We start from the raw sequence: 19,419 nt of genomic DNA on the forward strand, positions 1-19,419 counted from the left end.
TTTGTCCTGTGTTTCACACACACCAACACCTTGGTTCTGTGTTTCAGAAACAGTTTCTTTAATTGTGAGGGAGGAAGAGTAACTCCACAAGACTTCACTGCAGTCAGAATTCAGATCAGGTGAGCCCACCAGGATACAGCCATGTGTGACTGACTACAAATGCCTCAAGGACAATCAAAGTGTGTCCTGAGACGATTCTCCTGAGCAGAACTGACAGCATCAGCTACACACCCGCCTGGAGGCCCTGCCCCCCAGCCTGGTTCCTCCAGATTTCAAGGCATGCCGTGGACACACTCAGCTTGACCTGGCCCCTGCACAGCTGAGGTCCTGAGGGCTTCGGAAGAGAACCAGCAACCCCGCCTACCAAGTCTTGTCCTTGTCAATCACAACTTCCTCTGCTCTCCTTCCTCTGTGTGGGCGGCCAGTGAGCATAGCCTGGGTGTGTGTGTGGGTTTGTGTGTGTGTTAAACTGCTTAGTCATGTCCAACTGTTGTTACCCCATGGACTGTAGCTGTAGCCTGGGTAGGCAGTGGAAATCCTGTAGGAACCCCCATAGCAGGCTGGGGAGAGGGCACAGTGAGAGCTGACCTTGGCCCCGCCACTTCTGCAGGAGGCTTTGGAGGATGACCAAACTCCCCATCGAATTCCTGTCTCACCTATTTACTACACAGACCCTTACAGCCAAGTTGGCTCCGTGTCTGATGCTAGGAAGATCAATAAACTCATCTGCCAAAACCAGTCTCTTGGGCTGGATGGGTCTCACAGCCCTCAGGGTGCAGGGAGCAGAGGGCTTTCTGAGGTAGCCTGGCACCACGGGTAGGAAGACAGTATTAAAGGGCCACCCTGGATGCAAAGCTGTCCCTAGAAAACTCTGCTGGCTGCAGTGCCTGGCTCTCTGAAATTCTGTTCTAGCTCTCACCCAGCAGCTTGCATTCTGTCATTCCAAGCTGGCCAGCAAGGGATTTGTTCAAGGAAAAGTTGGTTGTCGATGATGAGGAAAGATCATCAAGAAGTGATGGTCTGAAAATCCCTCAGTGGCTCTGAAACTGGGAGAAGCCAGGCTCACTCCTTCCAGAAAGAAAGAGAGGCTGAGACAGAATGGCCAGAGAAGGTCTGAAAATGGAGTCTATTCTGAGGGAGGGAGAGAGGAGTGACTTCAATTTGTCTAACTTGTGGGAAAATAAAACACAAGAGCTCTAAAAGCACAACTAGAGGCAAGTACTCTGGAGTCAGGCATGTCCTGCTGGGGGATCTCAGGGAAGTGGCTGAACTTCTTTGTGCACTGGTTTCCTGCACTTGGGCTTCCCTGGTGGCTCAGATGGTAAAAAAAAATATGCCTGTGACATGGGAGACCTGGGTTTGATCCCTAGGTTGGGAAGATCCTGTGGAGGAGGGCATGGCAATCCACTCCAGTAATCCTGCCTGGAGAATCCTCATGGACCTAGGAGCCTGGTGGGCTACAGTCCATGGGGTCACAAAGAGTCGGATACTACTGAGCAACTACGCACACACACATTCTTGCCCTGAGATGTGAATGCTAATGCAGACTTTGGAGCCATTCAGCCCTTTGCAGAAAGAGTGGAGCAAAGCAAGGGCACTAAAGATCTGCAAGTGCACTAAAGATCTGCATCCAAATCAGGATGAGGCAGCCAGGTCTCTGGGCTTCCAGCAGCTGAGTGAGTATGCACATCCATGTGCCCTCCATCCCCTGATTTTACCAAGATACTGGAGGAACAAACATAGATAAAACACAACCACCGCCGTAAGCTGGGAGGGGTGTACAAGCAGAAAAGAAGCGATAATAACTTCCAAACAAGATAACCATGGGATGGAAATCAGTTGCTAGCAAGTCAGAGAAAGAATATGAATTCGAATTTTGACTGTTACTGAGAGCAAAAATGGAAATGCAATCCTACAGAGGCTCTCCTGTCTCATTCAAAGTAAAACCAAAAACCCAGTAGACTTGGGCAGCACCCGTTGTTATCTCTGATCCTCTCACCTGACTCAGGCCCACCAATCTGGCCCCTTCTGTTCCAAGGACAGATCTAGATGACAAGTTCCTGCCTCAGGGTAATCCAAAAAAGATACATCTTGTAAAGATAAAATCATGACACACAAATATAAAATGAACATATTTGTGTCAAAGACGTTTTTTAAGTCATTAATTAATGAGGGAAACAGCAAGCCATGAAAATCCAATTCTGACGAGCATCCAAAGGGCAGACATGGACACAGGCGACCAGGAAGGCCGATCCCATCCATTCACAGAGAAGTCAGTCCATCAGACAGAATCCATTTGCTTCTCAATGGACTGGAATCATTTCCATCACTACCAGTCCAAGAATTTGCAAAGTTGAAAAGTGGTTCAAGGACCATGGCCTCCTGACCACTAGAGCATCTGATAACCTGGGAGGTGCAGGTGACCTCACACGAAGATGCCACAGATGCCCGCTTATCTTTCTCTCCTTCACCATTTTATTTATTTTATGATGGTAATGATGTTTTGCATTTCAAAGCCTTTCACCATCTTTCCTGACAAGCCTAGGCGCCTGTTCTTTCTGCCAAGAGCATTCGTCTCCCTGATTGGCCTCCCTCTCCGGTCTCACAGCCCACATCTGGCTCCAGCATGTGTGAGGCTCCCTCCCCAATTCTTACAGCCCTCAAAACTGAGTGCATGTTCTCCCCCCTCTCTCTCCCTTTCTCTAGAGTGCAGGGAGTTTTGCCCATCTTGATGGCTGCTGTATCCTGGGATCCTAGAACAGTATATGACAACAGCATGTAAGCCTTCATTAAATATTGGTTGAGCAAAGAGACAGATGAAAAACAAACATCAACAGCAGCAGGGGTGAGAAGGGGGAGGTCTGGATGGACACAGGTTGGCAGGTTCCACTCACTTTCTAAACACTGCTTTGCCCTCTTGCCACGTCACATTATTTACAAACAGCCTCCCTCCAGATTAGGTCAGATTTGATAACAGAGGTTCTATCACAGCATTCCCCAAAGCCTCCTTCTCTAAGAACCAAAGCTGACAAGTTACCTTTGTTCACCTGGAGATTCCTGTCCCCATCAAGAGACATGATGTCCTTTTAGTAATACCTCCACCCTGACCCCCACCCCCAGACCAGCCACAGCTGCATGATGGGCCTGGGAGCACCAACTCCAGAACCCCCTTCTGGAGCCAATGGCAGCGACAGCACTGAGTCTAAGATATTCACTCTCTAAGATCCCATTCCATACATGGACTATTATACCATGATTTGACCCAGGGGAGCAACTGCCACTCACAAGGATGCAGGTCCCTGCTCATCTTTATCACCTTTGCTACCTACCTGCCTCCTCCACTTTGCCTGAGTCCCAGGATGCTTCCCCATCACTCAATCACTGCTGCCCTCCCCCCAAGAGCCAGGATGGGATCTCCAAACAGGCCAAGGTGAAAACAACTGGAATTTCAGTGGCCAGCTCACCTGTACTGAGTTGACCATGCCGACAGCCATTCTGCCCATGTCCGAGGCCCTGTTCATGCATGGGACAGGCAAGCAGAATGACATTCCTGGAAGCAGCTGTCAATCTATCACAGAAGGAAGTTGGCAGATAAGCATCCTGGACATCCCCACTGCCCATAGCAGTAGCTTTTTAAAGTATCCTGTATTGGTTTCCCTCCCTCCCCTGTCCCACTTAAGTCTCTTAAATTATGTGCACTCATATCCTCATCTTGGGCTGATGTCCAAGGGACCCTAAGACACTTAGGGAAGAGAATAAATTCTATGTCACTGGTGACTCATTGATCACAATTGCAAACCCTTGGGGGTCAGATCACACCACCCTCCCCTCCCTCCAGGCTCTGCCATCAGCCACAGGGTCAGGGGGATATGTGACAGAAAGAGGGCTGGGGCCAGAGGCCTGCAGCCTCAGAGCCAGGCAGAAGCCTGCAGATGTGCGAATGTGGTTTTGCACAGCCTATAAAAAGAAGATGGTTGATACCACACACAGTTCTAAAAATACAGAGTCAACAAAAACATCAGCAAATTACATTTATCAATGAAGATTCCATTACTGTCACAGGATTTTCTGATGAAACAGCTCAAGAACTGAGAAGTCTAGAGAGACTGAGGCAGCCACCCAGGGTCGCACAATGTAGGGGTGGCTGAGATGTTGCTGGGGTTCAGACTTTTCTCTGCAAAACAACGCTGATACCAGTTAGGCCTTTCATTCTACCCAAAAGGCACTGTAGCTTTTCCTAGGTCATGACTTAATCTGAGGGAAGCCATTCGCCACACCATGAGGACATTCAACTCATAGAGAGGCCCATGTGTATAAGAATTAAGGCTCCTAAGGGCCAACATCAACTTGCCAGCCATCTGGGTGAGTCATCTGGCTGGATACCCCAGTCAGGCTCCCTGTTGACTGCAGCCCCAGCCAATACTGGGCTGAAACTTCATGAGACCTGGAGCCAGACCACCTACTGGACCCCTCCCCAAATCCTTGAGCCGCAGCAACTGGGAGAGGTTACAAAAATTCTTCTTATTTTAAATTTTGGAGTGAGTTGTCCTGCAAAGACAGGAACTACAGCAAATACCATTTGTCCCAATTAGGACTGGTTGGGATTCCTTTACCTGATGACTGGTACTTTTTATAATTTCTGGAAAATTCCAAGCCATTATTTCTTTAAACATTGCTTTTCCCTCGTTTTCTCTATTATTTCTATCTTAGACTCCAGTTAAACACTTTAAGAACATCTCAGTCTGTTCTGCAAGTCCCAGCATTTCTCTTATTTTTCATCTTTGCGCATCTCTTTTCTACGCTCCGTATCGACAGCTCATTGTGTCTTTCAGTTCACTGTGAACCATCTGCCGTTTAACCTATTACACAGGTTTCTGGTGTGTGGCTTTCACTGAATTTTGATGCAGATTATATTCATGTAACTATAACCACCATAAAGTCAAGATACAGACACTCCCATTATCTCAGAAAGTTCCCTCATGCCCCTTTCTTCTGTCCCTCCCAGAGGTAACCATTTTATTGATTTGTATCCCCTATTCTAGAACATCAATAAATGTAATCACACAGAAGATTAAAAGCCAAAAAGGAGGGAGGAAAATGGGAACAAGCCATCCAGAATCGCTACTCACTTTGAGTAAGGTTGTGTTCAGACAAATCCTTGAACTGCAGGCCTTAACTAAAGCAGAATGAAGCAAGCAAGAAACCACTGGGTTCATCATCTAGCAGGGATGCTGCTATTAGCCCCTGTCCTCCCCTCACAGCCACCCAGCCAGCCGGTGGGCAATAAACTTGTTCACCCTCCACCAGGAGAAGAAAGCAGCCCCTCCCAGAAATGATGCAGAGACCCTATTATGCAGTGGCCCAGCCTCTTCAAAGCACAGAAAATGGATTCTATCTCAAAAACCACGTGGGGCTCACACCTTGACTACAAAATTGAGCTGGAATAGAAGGAGAAATGTTACATACATGTTGGTGATGTTTCCCCTGACGTGAATCAATGCTCCCCCTCCAAACCACAGCTCACACAGAAGGGTGGCACGTCCCCTCCTTCAGGAAATGCCCCCACCCTTGCCACATATATGTAATGAAACATCGCACAGGCTCACTGAGGAAATACATCAGTTTGAGAATCTTATACATCAGTTTGGGAATCTTTGGCTGGTGGAAAGTACTAAACTCAACATCTCTCAAAATCTCCCATAACAGAATATCAGAAGGTCAGGATCTCACTAAACTCAGGCCTGTTTTTGCCACTTCCCGTGTTCATTTCTAGACTCAGATACCTAGGCTCATATCTTCCAGGCTGCCACTGTGACTTTCCTCCTTCTTTTTTCCCTTGTTGGCTTTGGCAGCTCCAGCATCACACAGGCCGTCCCCCTGGCTTCTCCGCCTCTTGCCTGTACCCCACCCTCCTTCCATCTTGTCTGTACACACACAGTTGTGAGGTGCTTTCCAGGAGCCCATGAAGGGGGCGGGGAGCACCTGCAGGCGGTGGGGCACAGGAACCTCTTTCTAGGAGAGCATGTGACAGAGAGAGGTGTCTGGAGTCAAAGGGGAGTTCAGCTGAGGTCTGGGGGTGAGAGAAGGTGAGAGCCCCACACTGAGGGGGGCAAGGATAAATGATGGGAGTTGGGGAACATCCCTGAGCTGACCAACAGCAGATGAAAGGGGAGGCAGCGAAGTTTGGGGTGGTGGTGTCCACACATACCTGGGGCAGGAGGAGTGGCAGCAGAGAGAGCCCCCGGAGGTAACAGGGTCACCCTGCCTCTCCCTGTCCACCTGGCCCCACAGGCGCCCTGAACTGAGTGCTCCTTCGTTATTACGCATGCCTGCTTTGGTCCTTCCACTTCTCCCAGTCTTCACTCTGACCTTCCTGTGTTGTCACTGTCCCCACTCAGTCTGGACAGCTGGTCTCCACAAGGCAACCTCCCTGCCTCCCTCCCTGGTGCCCTGGAGAAGGGGACTGATTTCTCCTCCCTTCTCTGGACCCCTCTCTACTTTGCCCAACAGGACCAGGTGAAGGGCTGGTCTGAATTCCTACTCTGGGTCCCTAAGGGCCAGGCAGCCCCCACTTCATGCCTCTCCAGAACTCACCAGGCCACATGGAAAAGGCTCAGGAGGGGAAGAGGCACTTGAGGTGGTGCAGCTACAGCCCCGATTGAGCTCTGCCCACAGCGCCATCACCATCACCATCAGCTCCGGGGGTGCAACCCCACACAGAAGCTCATCTGAGCCCCAGCCACTGCCTGCTGCCAACATCTCATAGAACAGACAAGCAGCCATGCAGGCCCAGCCAGCTCCCATGGTGAGAAATAAAAGGCATAGTGTTTTTTTTTCCTTAAGCCATTAAATTCAGGGTCACGTAAGCAGTGAAAGATAACTGATGCTCTGTCTCCAGCTGGCTTCAGTAACTTTTTAACCTTCCTACCCCACACTGTGCTAATGTGGACATGCCAGCCATGTAGCCAACAGTTACTTTAGGTAAAAAGTCCCACATCTCACTTCTCAGAAGAAAATTAATGCAGGAGAGGAGGCAGTCTCTATAGACACTGTGCTGCAGGCTGGTGCAGGGCAGTCAACAGGTATACGGAAAGGAGAAGAAGAGGGGAGATGGTTATATGGAGCTCCAGGGGAAACACAAGAGGAAGAAGGAGATGGATTATTCCTGGAGGCCTGGCCCCTGGTGGCATCTGTCAGAAAGAGATGGCTGCATCTTTGTTCCTTGAAATTCAAGTATGTGTAGAATACTTGGGAACTCGTCATTAGTTAGAATGTCATGAACGCCAAACAAACATTTACTGGGGTTTAAGATCTTACAAGTAAATCATAAGAACCATCACTTAAAGCTTAATTGTTAAAAATTCTACCATACTTATTTTTGATTTCAGTTGAAAAAACTGCATTGGGAACAGTGAAAAACATTATTGGCATTTCTTTTTAAAATGTCAAACCATCTTACTTAAAGCTGAGATTCTCATCCCCGTGCCTTTGAGCACACAACTACCTTTACAGATTGTTCACTCTTTACTGAGTACCACACCAAGCGTGCTACATACATCTGCAGTTCATTCTTCCAGACTGTGAGGTTGGCACTTACCCTATTGGGTAAAGGAGGCATCTGAGACTTACAGACATAGCAAATATTATGGCTAAGATTTACACCCACTTAGTCCATCCAAACCCTTGTCCCTAACCAGTCAACGGCAATATTGCTGTTATAGACTGAACTGTCTCCCCGTGAAAGTCATAGGCTGAACCCCTAACTAATTCACACGCTCAAGTATCTCCAAGTGAAACTGCAGTTGGAAGCGGAATCTTTAATGAGGTAAAACTAAGGTAAAATGAAGTCATCAGACTGAACCCTAATCCGGCGTGACTAATGTTTTCACAAGCAAAGATGAGGACACAGACACACACACATGGGGAGAGCATGTAAGGACACAGGAGAAGATGCATCCACAAGCCCCGGAGAGAGGCCCCGGGAGAAACCAAACTGCAGACCTGAGACACCTGGGACCTCCAGCCTCCAAGAGAAAACAAATTTCTGTTCTTTAAGTCACCCAGTTAGTGGTTATTTTGTTCTGGCAGCTCTGGGCAACTAATACAGCCCCTAGAAAACAGAGGAGCCAAGGAGGAGGCATGGGAACTCATGTGCTTCTACTCAATAGGGGACTGCTTTCTCAGACCTGAGACACCTTACAGAACTCAGCTGCTGGAATTAAGTTAAGGTACTGGAGAGTGGTGGCAAATCAGCAAAGATAATCTTCTAGAGACAGGCCCAAGGATTCAAATGAAATGTGATACCAGGAAGAAAGACAGAGAATAAACAGTGGATACGAGACATAAAATCACTCAGCCTTCTGGAAGCAGTCCTCGTAGGACAAACCCATCAGCTGGTGCTGAGGGATCACTGTGCCCACAGGGAGCAGCTGATGGCAGCACTGTTTTTGTGAGTCACAAAGGTGCTGGGATTCCTTTTTTCCAAGAGGGACCAGAGACAGCAGCCGTCACTAGGAAACAGCTTTCATGAGTATTAAGACCGTTATCACATCCTGTATCTTATTGGAAAGAGAGGCTCTGGGTTCCCTTAGTTTACTATGTAGTTTAGCAAGAAATTTTAGTGCTTCAAGAAATTTAATCTGCCTGGATAGATACCTGCCTTGTGGAGTGGGCTTCCATTCCACAAATCAGATGGCCTTGGCTGACTGACAAATCCTTCCTTTCCTGACCTCAGGAGACGGACTATTAGAAGACAACGACTGCCCTTCTCCCATCAGGTACAGGCTTCCGAGTGTGGCTAGAGATGAGTCTCCTGTGCTTAGCTGCCGCGCAGTGCTCTCAGTGCACAATGGCAGTGCATTAAATGAGGACCTGAGTCCAGACAGTGGACTCCAGCCATGTATCCTGTTGACCAGCAATTTCTCTTGCTGTGACTGTAACTGCTCATTCAGAGGCAAACTTATGACCATATGCAAAAATGTCTCAGTGCCAATATGTACACAAGTACCTACAAATCTGTAATGCACAGCCCTGTGAACACAGCCATTGAGGGCAGCGTGTTGAATGCTGCAGGCCTGCGTGCTGGGACAGAATGCCAAACACGGGACAGAGCTGCTTCCCACAAAGCCTCATGAGAATCCATAATCCCAAATTATATAGATAACATACCCAGCATTTCTATAAAATATTCAAATATACTTGACTGTTAAAACACATCCAAGAATAAACTCATTTCTTTCCCTTTTGTCCACTGAGCTTACCTGTTGTAGAGGAGAATGTCTGGCTTCCAGATCTGGCCATCTGGGAAACGAACCGTCTTCACGCCTGGATACTCGGATGCATTCCACTGTAAATAGTGATCTGTCCAAGTCTGACAAACACAGACGGCAGCATTAGCAGCACTTTGCTTTCTTGCCTGCTAATATATCTTATGAGAGATTATTAGATAAGTTCAAAACCAAAAAGAGTTCCAGACACTCATTTACATAATTGAGTTGCTATCTGTAAAATATATGGAAACTGGGAATTAAATAATCCTTACTAAATGACCATGAATAGCATAAAAACCACATTTAAGATCCTGCTGTCACCATGACCATAGTCAGAGGGTGGCATTAACGTTAATTCCAGTCCACTGCATGCCCCCAAGCCCTTCTCTCCTGTAGCAGATGGATTTTTTTCCTAGCCAAATGAAAACTGTTTCGCTTTCAAAGTTTTGGTTGGACAAATAAATTCATTATTTCAGTTAGAATAAGAACTAGGTTGGAAAAATGTCGAAGACTTATTTCCATACAACAACTTCATGCAGCTGCAGGGGTACCTCTTAGAAATGTCTAAGGGCCTATATTTGGATTCGAATGATTATTCCCAGGTAGGAATACTGCTTCTGACACCACAACTCAAAAATGCAAACACGGGCATTGGTACTAAAACACTGAATCAGGACACGAGGGTACAGAGTAAGACTCAGGAAATATTTATAAGCACGTGAACATGAGTGTGTCTCTCTGAAATTGCTTCTTGAGGGGTCTTTGTAAGAGGAAGGTCCATTGCTGGAGTTCTCTGCCCCCAGACCAGGCGCCCCAGAGCTACCTGAGGTCCACTGGCTTTGTAAAGACTGCTCAGGTAGGCCCCCACCTGCACTGCTGGGCAACCAGCAGCACCCAGCCAGGACTGCAAGGCTGCCAGGTTTGGACTTATCAGCTCCTACAAGTGTGCATTATCAGAGCAGATGCCATAAAGGCCTCCATCCTGTATTCAGTCCCCCTGGAGCTACCTGCTATGAGTGCAAACTTTCTCAGATTTAAAAAGGTATGTGATCCAACACCCTAAGCTGGCCCAGGGGCAATTCCTCATAATCATTATTTCTGCAGCAAAATATGCATATTTATACTTAAATGCCTTGACTGAATATCAATTTTAGACCTGATCAGTTTGATGTAAAATCATAAAAACAAAAACAAACAAACAAAAAACCCTGTCATGTTCAGAGCTGCTGAGATTTGAGAATTGCCACCAAGGGGTTGTGGGTCTAGAGCTACTGAAACTGGCAATAGCAGTCAAAGGGCATGCCCTAGAGATGCCACCATCCTCTGGAAAGGGCAGAGAAGCATCCCAGTTAGTCAGAGAAGAGGGAATATGCAGGTAAGTATCAGCATTTCTCTACTTTCAATACTTTGGCCACCTTATGCAAAGAACTGACTCATTAAAAAAGACCCTGATGCTGGGGAAGATTGAAGGCAGGAGGAGAAGGGGACATGAGCTGGTTGAATGACATCACTAACTCGATGGACATGAGTTTGAGCAAGCTCTGGGAGTTGGTGCTGGATAGGAAAGTCTGCTGTGCTGCAGTCCATGGGGTTGCAGAGTCAGACATGACTGAGCGACTGAACTGAACTAACTGATCAGCATTTCAGAGTCATGGACCATGAGGAGGAGGATATATTGATACTTAAATTGTTGAAGTATCCCCGGTAACTCAGTGGTAAAGAATCCACCTGCAATGCAAGAGATGTGGGTTTGACCCCTGGATTGGGAAGATCCCCTAGAGAAAGAAATGGTGACCCTTGCCTGGGGAGATCTCATGGACATAGGAGCCTGGCAGGCTATAGTCCATGGGTTTGCAGAAGAGTAAGACACGAACTAAACAGCATGTTGCAGTATCACTGGGGGCATTTAGGATGGTGACCCACCTGGCCGATGTTTCTAAATCAGAAGTGTGTGGCTGGGGGAGGACAGGACAGCACAGCACCCAGAAAGAGCCCATCTCGTTCAAGTGGTTTTGCAGGAAGGCCTGGGAAACCAGCCACACTCTGTTTGCTCCAGAGGCTCCAGCTCTGCCCCCTTTGCTCAGTGTTCGCTTCTTTTCTCTCTCATGTTCTAGGCATAAGCCCTTCTATGCCCAACACCTGTGCTTTCCTGACCATGTTCTCAAATCCGGATGCTCCTCTGGGTCAGCAGCTGATTAGCACAGAGTCTGGTATTCATCTTCCCCACTACCCTGCTCAGGGCCCCAGGACTCCCAGAACTGCCCAGGAAGGTAGGTGTGGCAGATAGATGCCCATCTACTCTGCCTGCTGATAGGATGGCCACAGCAAGAGAAGCAGGGAAGAGGGAGCACTTTGTTGGTCAAACACAAACCTCTCTTAAAGGTACCAGGGCCGAGCTGCAGGGAATCTCCCTGGCAATTCCTCACCCCTCCCATCTCCCCTACCCATGCTCCTACTTAGCCACATGTGCCCCGGGATGTGTATCTCAGCCAGCCTGCTTGCTCAGTGTCTGCTATGTGTACCATGCTCATCAGAACACCGGGATGCCAGCATAACTTCCTATTTACAAGAGAAAACTCGGGCCTGGAGAAGTGATGACTTTCTTGTCGGTCACCGGGGTCAGGACTCAGAACTTATTTGACCTCAAGCTGGGTGACTCCCAGGCTCTACTGTGGTTGGTTCTTCCCGACTAATCTGTCTGCACAGGCAAATTCTGCACCCCACCAAGGTGGGCTGCTCTTGTAGGGGTCTCCCTTAGCCTAAAGCCAAGTTTGGTCCCTATCATCCTCTCAGCAGAAACAGAGGGCCACTGGGAGCTTTAGGATCAAACAGACTTTGGTTTGTACCCAAGGCTGCAGCAGAGAAGAGCTGTGTTAGCTCTAGCAGGTAAACCACCCTCTCTGAGCTGCATTTTCCTCGTATGTAGCACCTCATCAGGCACTATAAGGATGCAATGAGATAAAGTGTCGAAGCAAGTAAGTCACATGGCCTTGGGAGGCGTGTGATACATGATGACTCTGAGAGGAAAAGGAATCCTCCCTTTAACAACATCCCAGAGGACATGAGAGCTGTAACAACTGAGCTTCAGCCTAAGGTGGAGAGAGCAAAAGCCAGCTCAGTGTCAGGAGCTGGAGCAGGAACCTCAGTGCAGCATTGTCCTGGGTTTTCATGAAGATTTCCTAAGAATGGATGTGGAAAAGGGCCCATAAACAAGCAGGGGGTAGGGTTTTATCCTCCAAAGTACTCACTGCCCACTCGGATCACAGAGCCTTGAGGGCAGAGGTGCTGAGCAAAATCTGTGTATAGACAGCAGCTGGCACGGCTCCCACATGCAGGCACCTGGAAACAGGCCTGAACCTAGAAGTGCCAACCCTCCTAGAGCCAACAGGGAAGCCCATCCTTTATATTATATATTAGATTATATACAATAATACATTTTAAACAAAGATAAAGGTTTCTCTTGAGTTCCAGGAGCTGTTCAAGGACAGTACTGAATATGAGGCAGGGAATGGGAGTGTCTGAATGTGAACTCAGCTGGACAGAAGCGTGGGTCACTCGGGCCCCGTCTGCAGTTGGGGTCTCAAATGGGGGCAGTCTATGGGAATGAGCCCTTACCTGAAGGACCAAATGCTAACTCAGGATAGAGCCAAGCTGTTGGAGTCAGGAAACACCTCACACACACATGCCCTGAACATTCTTCCGTCAACTGTTCTGATCTCAGAGGAAGAGGGTGGGTCTCCTCCTTTCTTCTGTCCCAAAACTTTCTTCTCTCAGTGGATACAGGTTTTGCTTAATGGTGGGTTGCTCTTACGGCCCTAGGCAAGCCACTGACCTCTCATCTATGAGCAACATATGTAGCATTTCTATTTTGATAAAGAATGCAGAAATGAAGAAGGTAATAAGCATTTCAGAAATAAATATGGTTTAGAATCTAACATTCTATTAATGCTATTAATTCCATAATTAGAATTAGGAGGTGGAAAATAAGCAGAAGGATGGGAAATCTGAAACCAGAAGAATGGTCAAAATTTCAAAAATTCAAAATTAAAGAAGATAGCTTTATTTTTTTTTAAAGCAAGTTCTTTAAGTCTCCGAATGGCTCAAACATCTCTTTAGAAACTGAAATGGATTCTGTCAATTCTTCTCATAGATTAAATCAGATTATGTCTGACAGGACTCTCCAAATGATAAAACTATTATGCAGAAAAAATACACTAGCTGCTTCCTCCTAGGAATATAAAGAAGTAAACAGAGAGATCAAATGCTTTCTCTTCCTTCAGGTTCTCTAAATAACTATAAATTCCTACAAATCAGGGCAGGTAAGAGAAAGGAAAACACAATCAACAAACCGTATGTCAAAGAGAATTTTTTCTGCCTCTTCTCTTTGAATGTATAGAAAACCCATCATTTGTAAAAGGATATTGGCCTCAGAGTTTAAATATCTAAAAAAAAGATTACGTGGACTCAGTTTTTCAGAACAGGAATTCAGCAACATGAAATAAGGGAGAGTAACACCAACTGCTGAGAGCAGTCTCCTGGGTCCTCTGTCCCTTCCTGTCCAGGTTTCTGCCCTCCCTCCCTGGGGACTCTGGCCTTGGCCCTCTTCAGCATGGAGCCTCACTTCTCTGTCCCCATTACCCAGGCTGGGCAGGCCAGGCTGGTCACCAGTTTGGGAAACACAAAGAGCAGGAATCAACATGGTTGTCTTATAAATGGCTCTGGGGCAGCTTCCAAGGCCTGTGGGGGTGATGTCTGAGTTCCCCAGGTCCACGCTGAGGCCACAGTAGGAATACCACGGCTTTCCAGATGGAAACAGAGTAGGTAGAGGTTTTGATTAGGTAACTGTTCAGGTCTGTTCTAAATCCAAGATTCTTGTGATTCCTTAAAATTCAGCTGGGAGCTATTACTACAGCTGCTCCATGAGCTATAGGTGCCAGACAAAATGTGCCACCCAGCTTTATAAGGACATACATTACAAAGGTGCCCAGCTTGTTTTCCACAGGGTGGGCACCTGGAAAGAAACATTAATTACTGAGCTCACACCTAGAAACACTCGGGCTCCCCATCACCACATACATAGAGTCCTTGCCTTTCCTCCTCTTCCTTTGATTTCTGTACTGCCAACTCCACGGTCTACACGGCCAGCCTGCCTCCTGCCAATTCTCTAGGTAGGTACTTGGTCTTGATATCTGAACCTTCTTTAGAGTGTAAATTACACAGCCAGATTGGAAATGGTTTGCAAGTAGAAACTGGGTCTCATCCTTTTCTGGGCCCCCCAACGTATGGCCTCGCAATGCTTTTCCACAAAGCAGGTGCTTGAAAAGATTAGTTGAATAGGTACATGAGATAAAAATGTGAGTTTTAAAACAAATGAAGCTGCAGATGCTTCCGCAAGTCTTAATTAGAAATATGCTGTGCTTCAAAGAAATTTAGAGGCCTCTGCTGACATCCTCCAAAGCGAGGATGTCTATTTATGGAGCACCTGAACTCAACACAGTAAGTAATAATCCAGTTATGTTTTTTCCTGGAAACCAACATCCGTTTAAAAAAAAAATGCCAAATCACATTCATTGCTGAAGACAAATCACTTACTGAGGACTAAGAAATAGAGGCTCAGAGAAACATGATCTGACATGTCAGGAGCAAATTCAGTGTGTCTCTCCTTCCAGGAGAAAAATGCGACATCAGCTCTGTACTTTAGAGGGCATGGGAAATGGACGGTTTTATGTCAAAAAGAAAGCATTCGCATTATGCCCCAGAATTCCCAAAGCTATATGACAGTCTTGATTGCATGGGATAGGGATGGGGGCTGCAGAGATGAAGGCATTATTGGCAATTCACCGTCAGATATACTTTTAGGATTTGTGTACTGCGTTGTATGCAAATACTTTTACCTTGAAAGAAAGAAAAAGAAAGAAAAAAACCTCTGGACTCTGAGATCTCTGTGAAATATGTGGATGAAAAGACACCACTGCCCACTCTTCTACTTTTGAGCTGAATTTAAAAATAAACTAGACAAATAGAAGGTCAGATACAGGCTAAAGCAAGTATAGTAAAAGTAATCATAGAATCCAGGAGGCAAGTATATGTGTGCTCACTATAAATTCAACTTCTTGGTATAGTTGAAAATTCTCATCAAAAAAAAAATCATAATATGTAGTAACCTGGGTAGGGGTTAGTGATTTGTTCACATACAGCCTTAAAAAATCAAATGGCAACCCACTCCAGTATTCTTGCCTGGAAAATTCCATGGACAGAGGAGCCTGGCGGGCTACAGTCTATGAGGTTGCCAAGAGTAAGACACGATTGAGCACGCCTGCACACACAGCCAGATGAAGGTGAGTTTAAGTGAGAATGCAAAGGGAGAGACTGAAGACAGTTGGGGTGGGAGGGCACTACTCAGGGGAATGTTGCTGTAAAGGTGAGAGAAAACCAGGGAATCACTAGGCGGCTTCATGGGGACAGAGGGCAGTGTGCTAAGTCACTTCAGTCGTGTCCAACTCTATGTGACCCCATAGACAGCAGGGATTCTCCAGGCAAGAACACTGGAGTGGGTTGGCATTTCCTTCTCCAATGCATGAAAGTGAAAAGTGAAAGTGAAGTCGTTCAGTCGTGTCCGACCCTCAGTGACCCCATGGACTGCAGCCTACCAGGCTCCTCCATCCATGGGATTTTCCAGGCAAGAGTACTGGAGTGGGGTGCCATTGCCTTCTCCGGAGGCCAGTACGCGTACACGCTAAGTCACTTCAGTTGTGTCCGACTCTGTGCGGCCCTACAGACAGGCTTCTTGGTCCGTGGGACTCTCCAGGCAAGAATACTGGAGTGGGTTGCCATGACCTCCTCCAGGGGATCTTCCTGACCCAGGGATCAAACCCATGTCTCTTTTGTCTCTTGCATTGATGGGCAAGTTCTTTACCATTAGCGCCACCTGGGAAGCCCCAGAGGGCAGTATATTTGTATACTGAGAGTGACACAGACACTATTATGATGCTTGACGCAACAGGGGCAGTTGTGAAAGCCCTGCTCTCAGCAGGTGCCAGGAAACAGGACCACATCCATTGAGGAAGGGCTAGCTTCCATGGGAGAACAGACCCTGCGCCCTTGGCAAAAGGAGTGAAGCTGGAGTTGGAGGGTTAGGTGTGCAGGTGGGATCCATGCACTGAGGCAAGTTGCTTTAAATCCTGCAGGGAAGACCCTCAAACTCTTATTATTTTGGGCATATAATGTAAGAAGTTCAAGGAAATGAGTAATGCTGCTATCACAAACTGCCCTTCATTCTGAACTGTACATGTTACCACCTCTATTTTTAAAAGTTATACAATTGATGGTGAAATCTGTATCTATGTCTCAATTTTAGCAATAAAAACTAATTGTCTATGAATGTATTAATGAATTTAAAACAAAGCCCCATCTTTGGTATAGAGGTAGATTTCCAATTTTTTGTTTAATAATTATTAAAATTTATAATTAGTTTCACCTTGATGAATTATGTACCAATAATCACTGTAATCCTAAGTCAATCAAGAAGAAAAATTCTTAACACTTTTCTGAAGGAATAATTTTTATGTAAATATTTACATTGGAAAGAACCAAGTCAGAACCATTAATCAAAAGACTTTCAAGGATAAAATTCTGTGTGGAAAAGAAAGGTAAGAGTAGAGAGAAAAAGGGACTATGTAAAATATCCACCAGGTAAAGAAAGGCATGTTTGTATATGTTTTTTGATTACTGATAGGCATGTCAAATTATATGGAATTTAAATAGATTCAATTTAAAAGAGAGACTGACAGGTTTTCTTTTAAAATGTTTATATTTACAATTGGATGGAAGTGACATATTTTGTAGTTAATTAATCTAGATTAGAACTTCAGATGGCAAGGTTAAAAAAATCCATGAATGAAAAAATACAGCACCTTGAAATTCTGGCAGAGATCACTAGAGCAGGAAGTGTGAAGGCTTCTGGCTTGGGCATTGCTCCGCCATATTAAGACGTGCACGGCTAGAGGCAGGGGGAGCTGGGCAGGCACTCTGGAGCTCTGGGGATCGGTTATGGTACAGGCGGTGGACATTCACATGCAGACCTGCAACTTACGACTGATGTGCATGTTTCTGCTTTTGAAACTTCCCCAAGTCACCCTGTTATGAAGCAGGAGCGTGCACTGAGCCTTGCAGGGTGTAGTGCAGGACATGCAAAGGTAGGGAGGTCTCCTTCGCTGTTGGCAAACATGGAGGCCGGCAGGACAGTCCTGGATACTCTCAGGGACCTTGCCTGCAATTCCAGCTCAGGCATCTCAGGTGTAAGAGCAGGAAGCCCCATGGGCGAGGACCGCCACTGTTGCCACTTACCATTTGTAGCCAAATGTTGGTGGTCAACACCTGGTTCTTCTCATCCTTTAAAGGAAAAAATAAAAAGAGTGAAAGATATGGTTTATACAGTGTACCTAAGAGGAAATGATACCATTATTCATGCACCAGTCTGATGGTTGGGACGGCTGGTGTGTGTCAAAATTAGAATTCACCAAGCACCTCCAAATACACTCCAGCATTTCCCTGGAGTGAAGCTTTTCTATTTACACATTCATTACAGAGTTCTTACACAAGACAGAAAAGTAGAGAGAAGGAAATTAAAACCCTGCAACCCTACCACTCAGAGATGATACCTGCTAATGGTTTAACTTATTTTTACTTGCACTTTTTAAAATCACTTGTATACTTAAAAAAATGAGACTGGGTGCAAATTTCAGTCATTTAAAGTCAAGTTTATTACAAGAATGGATAGTTTTAAGCAAATTGAAATATTTTAGGCTTCCCTCCCTGGGGCGGGGCGGGGGGAAGGGAGCCCTCCCGTGACAGCTGCTGCCTCTGTGCTAACAATGCTGTGTGGGCCCCATTTCTTCCTGGGTCTGCCTACCTTTTCTTCCATCCTTCATCAACCAGGCAGCACACCAGACCCTTAACACACACAAGCAAGGTAAATCCTGTCCAGGTGAGCAAACTAAGCATCAGAAAGGTGAGCTGACTTTATGAAGGAAACATTCACACCTGGATCTGGGTCAAGAGCCCTCTTTCCACATTTCCGACCTGAGTGTGGGCTCCAGAAGGGTGCCAAGTCTGCATTCTGTCCAGGGAGCATGAGGCAGCATATCAACAGTGGCTTCGCCCTTGCACTGGGCACCCAAAGAATATGCTAGCCAACTTCAGGCCTTTCCAACTGGGATGCAATCAGCTTTTTTTTTTTTTTAAATCATGGCTGGCAAGGCCCAAAAGTGGCTAGCAAAAGCCAGGGTGGGCATGGAGAAAAATGAGCAAGTTTCTGCTGTTCAGTATCTCGTGTTCAGTTCCCACCAAAAAAGACTCCACAAACTAGCAATTTCATCCCCTCCAGGAGAAAGTGCTTATTAATGCTGAGATGCCCTGAGGCTGAGACCATGAGCTCCTTCAACAGGAACTACCTGGCCCGGTTCCCTGGTAGCATTCACAGAAACAGATCCAGTGGCAGAAAGAACACCATCTGCTGGGGCGTGGTCACAGGGCAGGGATGCAAGTGAGAAATGAATGCTGCTTCTCATTAAAATACAAATGTGTTGAACATGTAAGGAGCTGGCAGAGATTCTTGGACACATCAATGTCTCTGCCCCAGCAGATTGCCCTGGGTGCCTCTGAGAGATGACAGTGTGGGTAGGAAGGTAAATCTCGTAGAGGGGACCAGGCTGCCTGGAGAAAGACAGGGGACCAAGTCCCAGGGACCTCAGGCCAGGGGCTGTGTCCAGAAGAAGTTGCCAGTCTGGTCACAATAAAAATAGATGCCCCTTTTGCAAAATAACACCTGCCAGGGGTTTGGGTAGAAAAATCTGTGGAGCTAACCTCCCTCTGTGCAGAGTGAACAGTCCCTGACGAAGCCATGCATCTGTACTGCACGAGGGCTCCAGTTCCAGTCTGATCCCAGTGCTATTTGAAAGTGCTGATAAACTCTTTCAGGACATATGTCCCTTGCCTCGACTTAATAAGGAATTGTTGTTTTTAATAGACTTAAAATTAGCCAGTGTTCCATTCAGGTGGCTTCTTTCTCTTAATTGCATCCATGTCTTTATCTTCTGAGAGAAAGGCTTCTGTGGTTTGGGAGCTCAATTACGACCAATCTAATTAAAAG

At 46.5% G+C, this 19,419-nt stretch overlaps 1 protein-coding gene across 1 annotated transcript in view; it reads right to left on the bottom strand.

Moving 5' to 3' along the window:
• LOC133234299 (neuronal acetylcholine receptor subunit alpha-7) overlaps positions 1–19,419 on the bottom strand; it is a 139,615-nt gene that overhangs the window by 67,228 nt on the left and 52,968 nt on the right. The window contains exons 3-4 of the mRNA XM_061394662.1: positions 17,616–17,660; positions 9,261–9,370 (exon numbers count right to left, since the gene is read on the bottom strand). Coding sequence (XP_061250646.1) covers positions 9,261–9,370; positions 17,616–17,660 — 155 coding nt within the window. The remainder of the gene's footprint in view (positions 1–9,260; positions 9,371–17,615; positions 17,661–19,419) is intronic.

The sequence above is a fragment of the Bos javanicus genome, chromosome 21 (genome assembly GCF_032452875.1).
Source record: "Bos javanicus breed banteng chromosome 21, ARS-OSU_banteng_1.0, whole genome shotgun sequence".
NCBI lineage: Eukaryota > Metazoa > Chordata > Mammalia > Artiodactyla > Bovidae > Bos > Bos javanicus.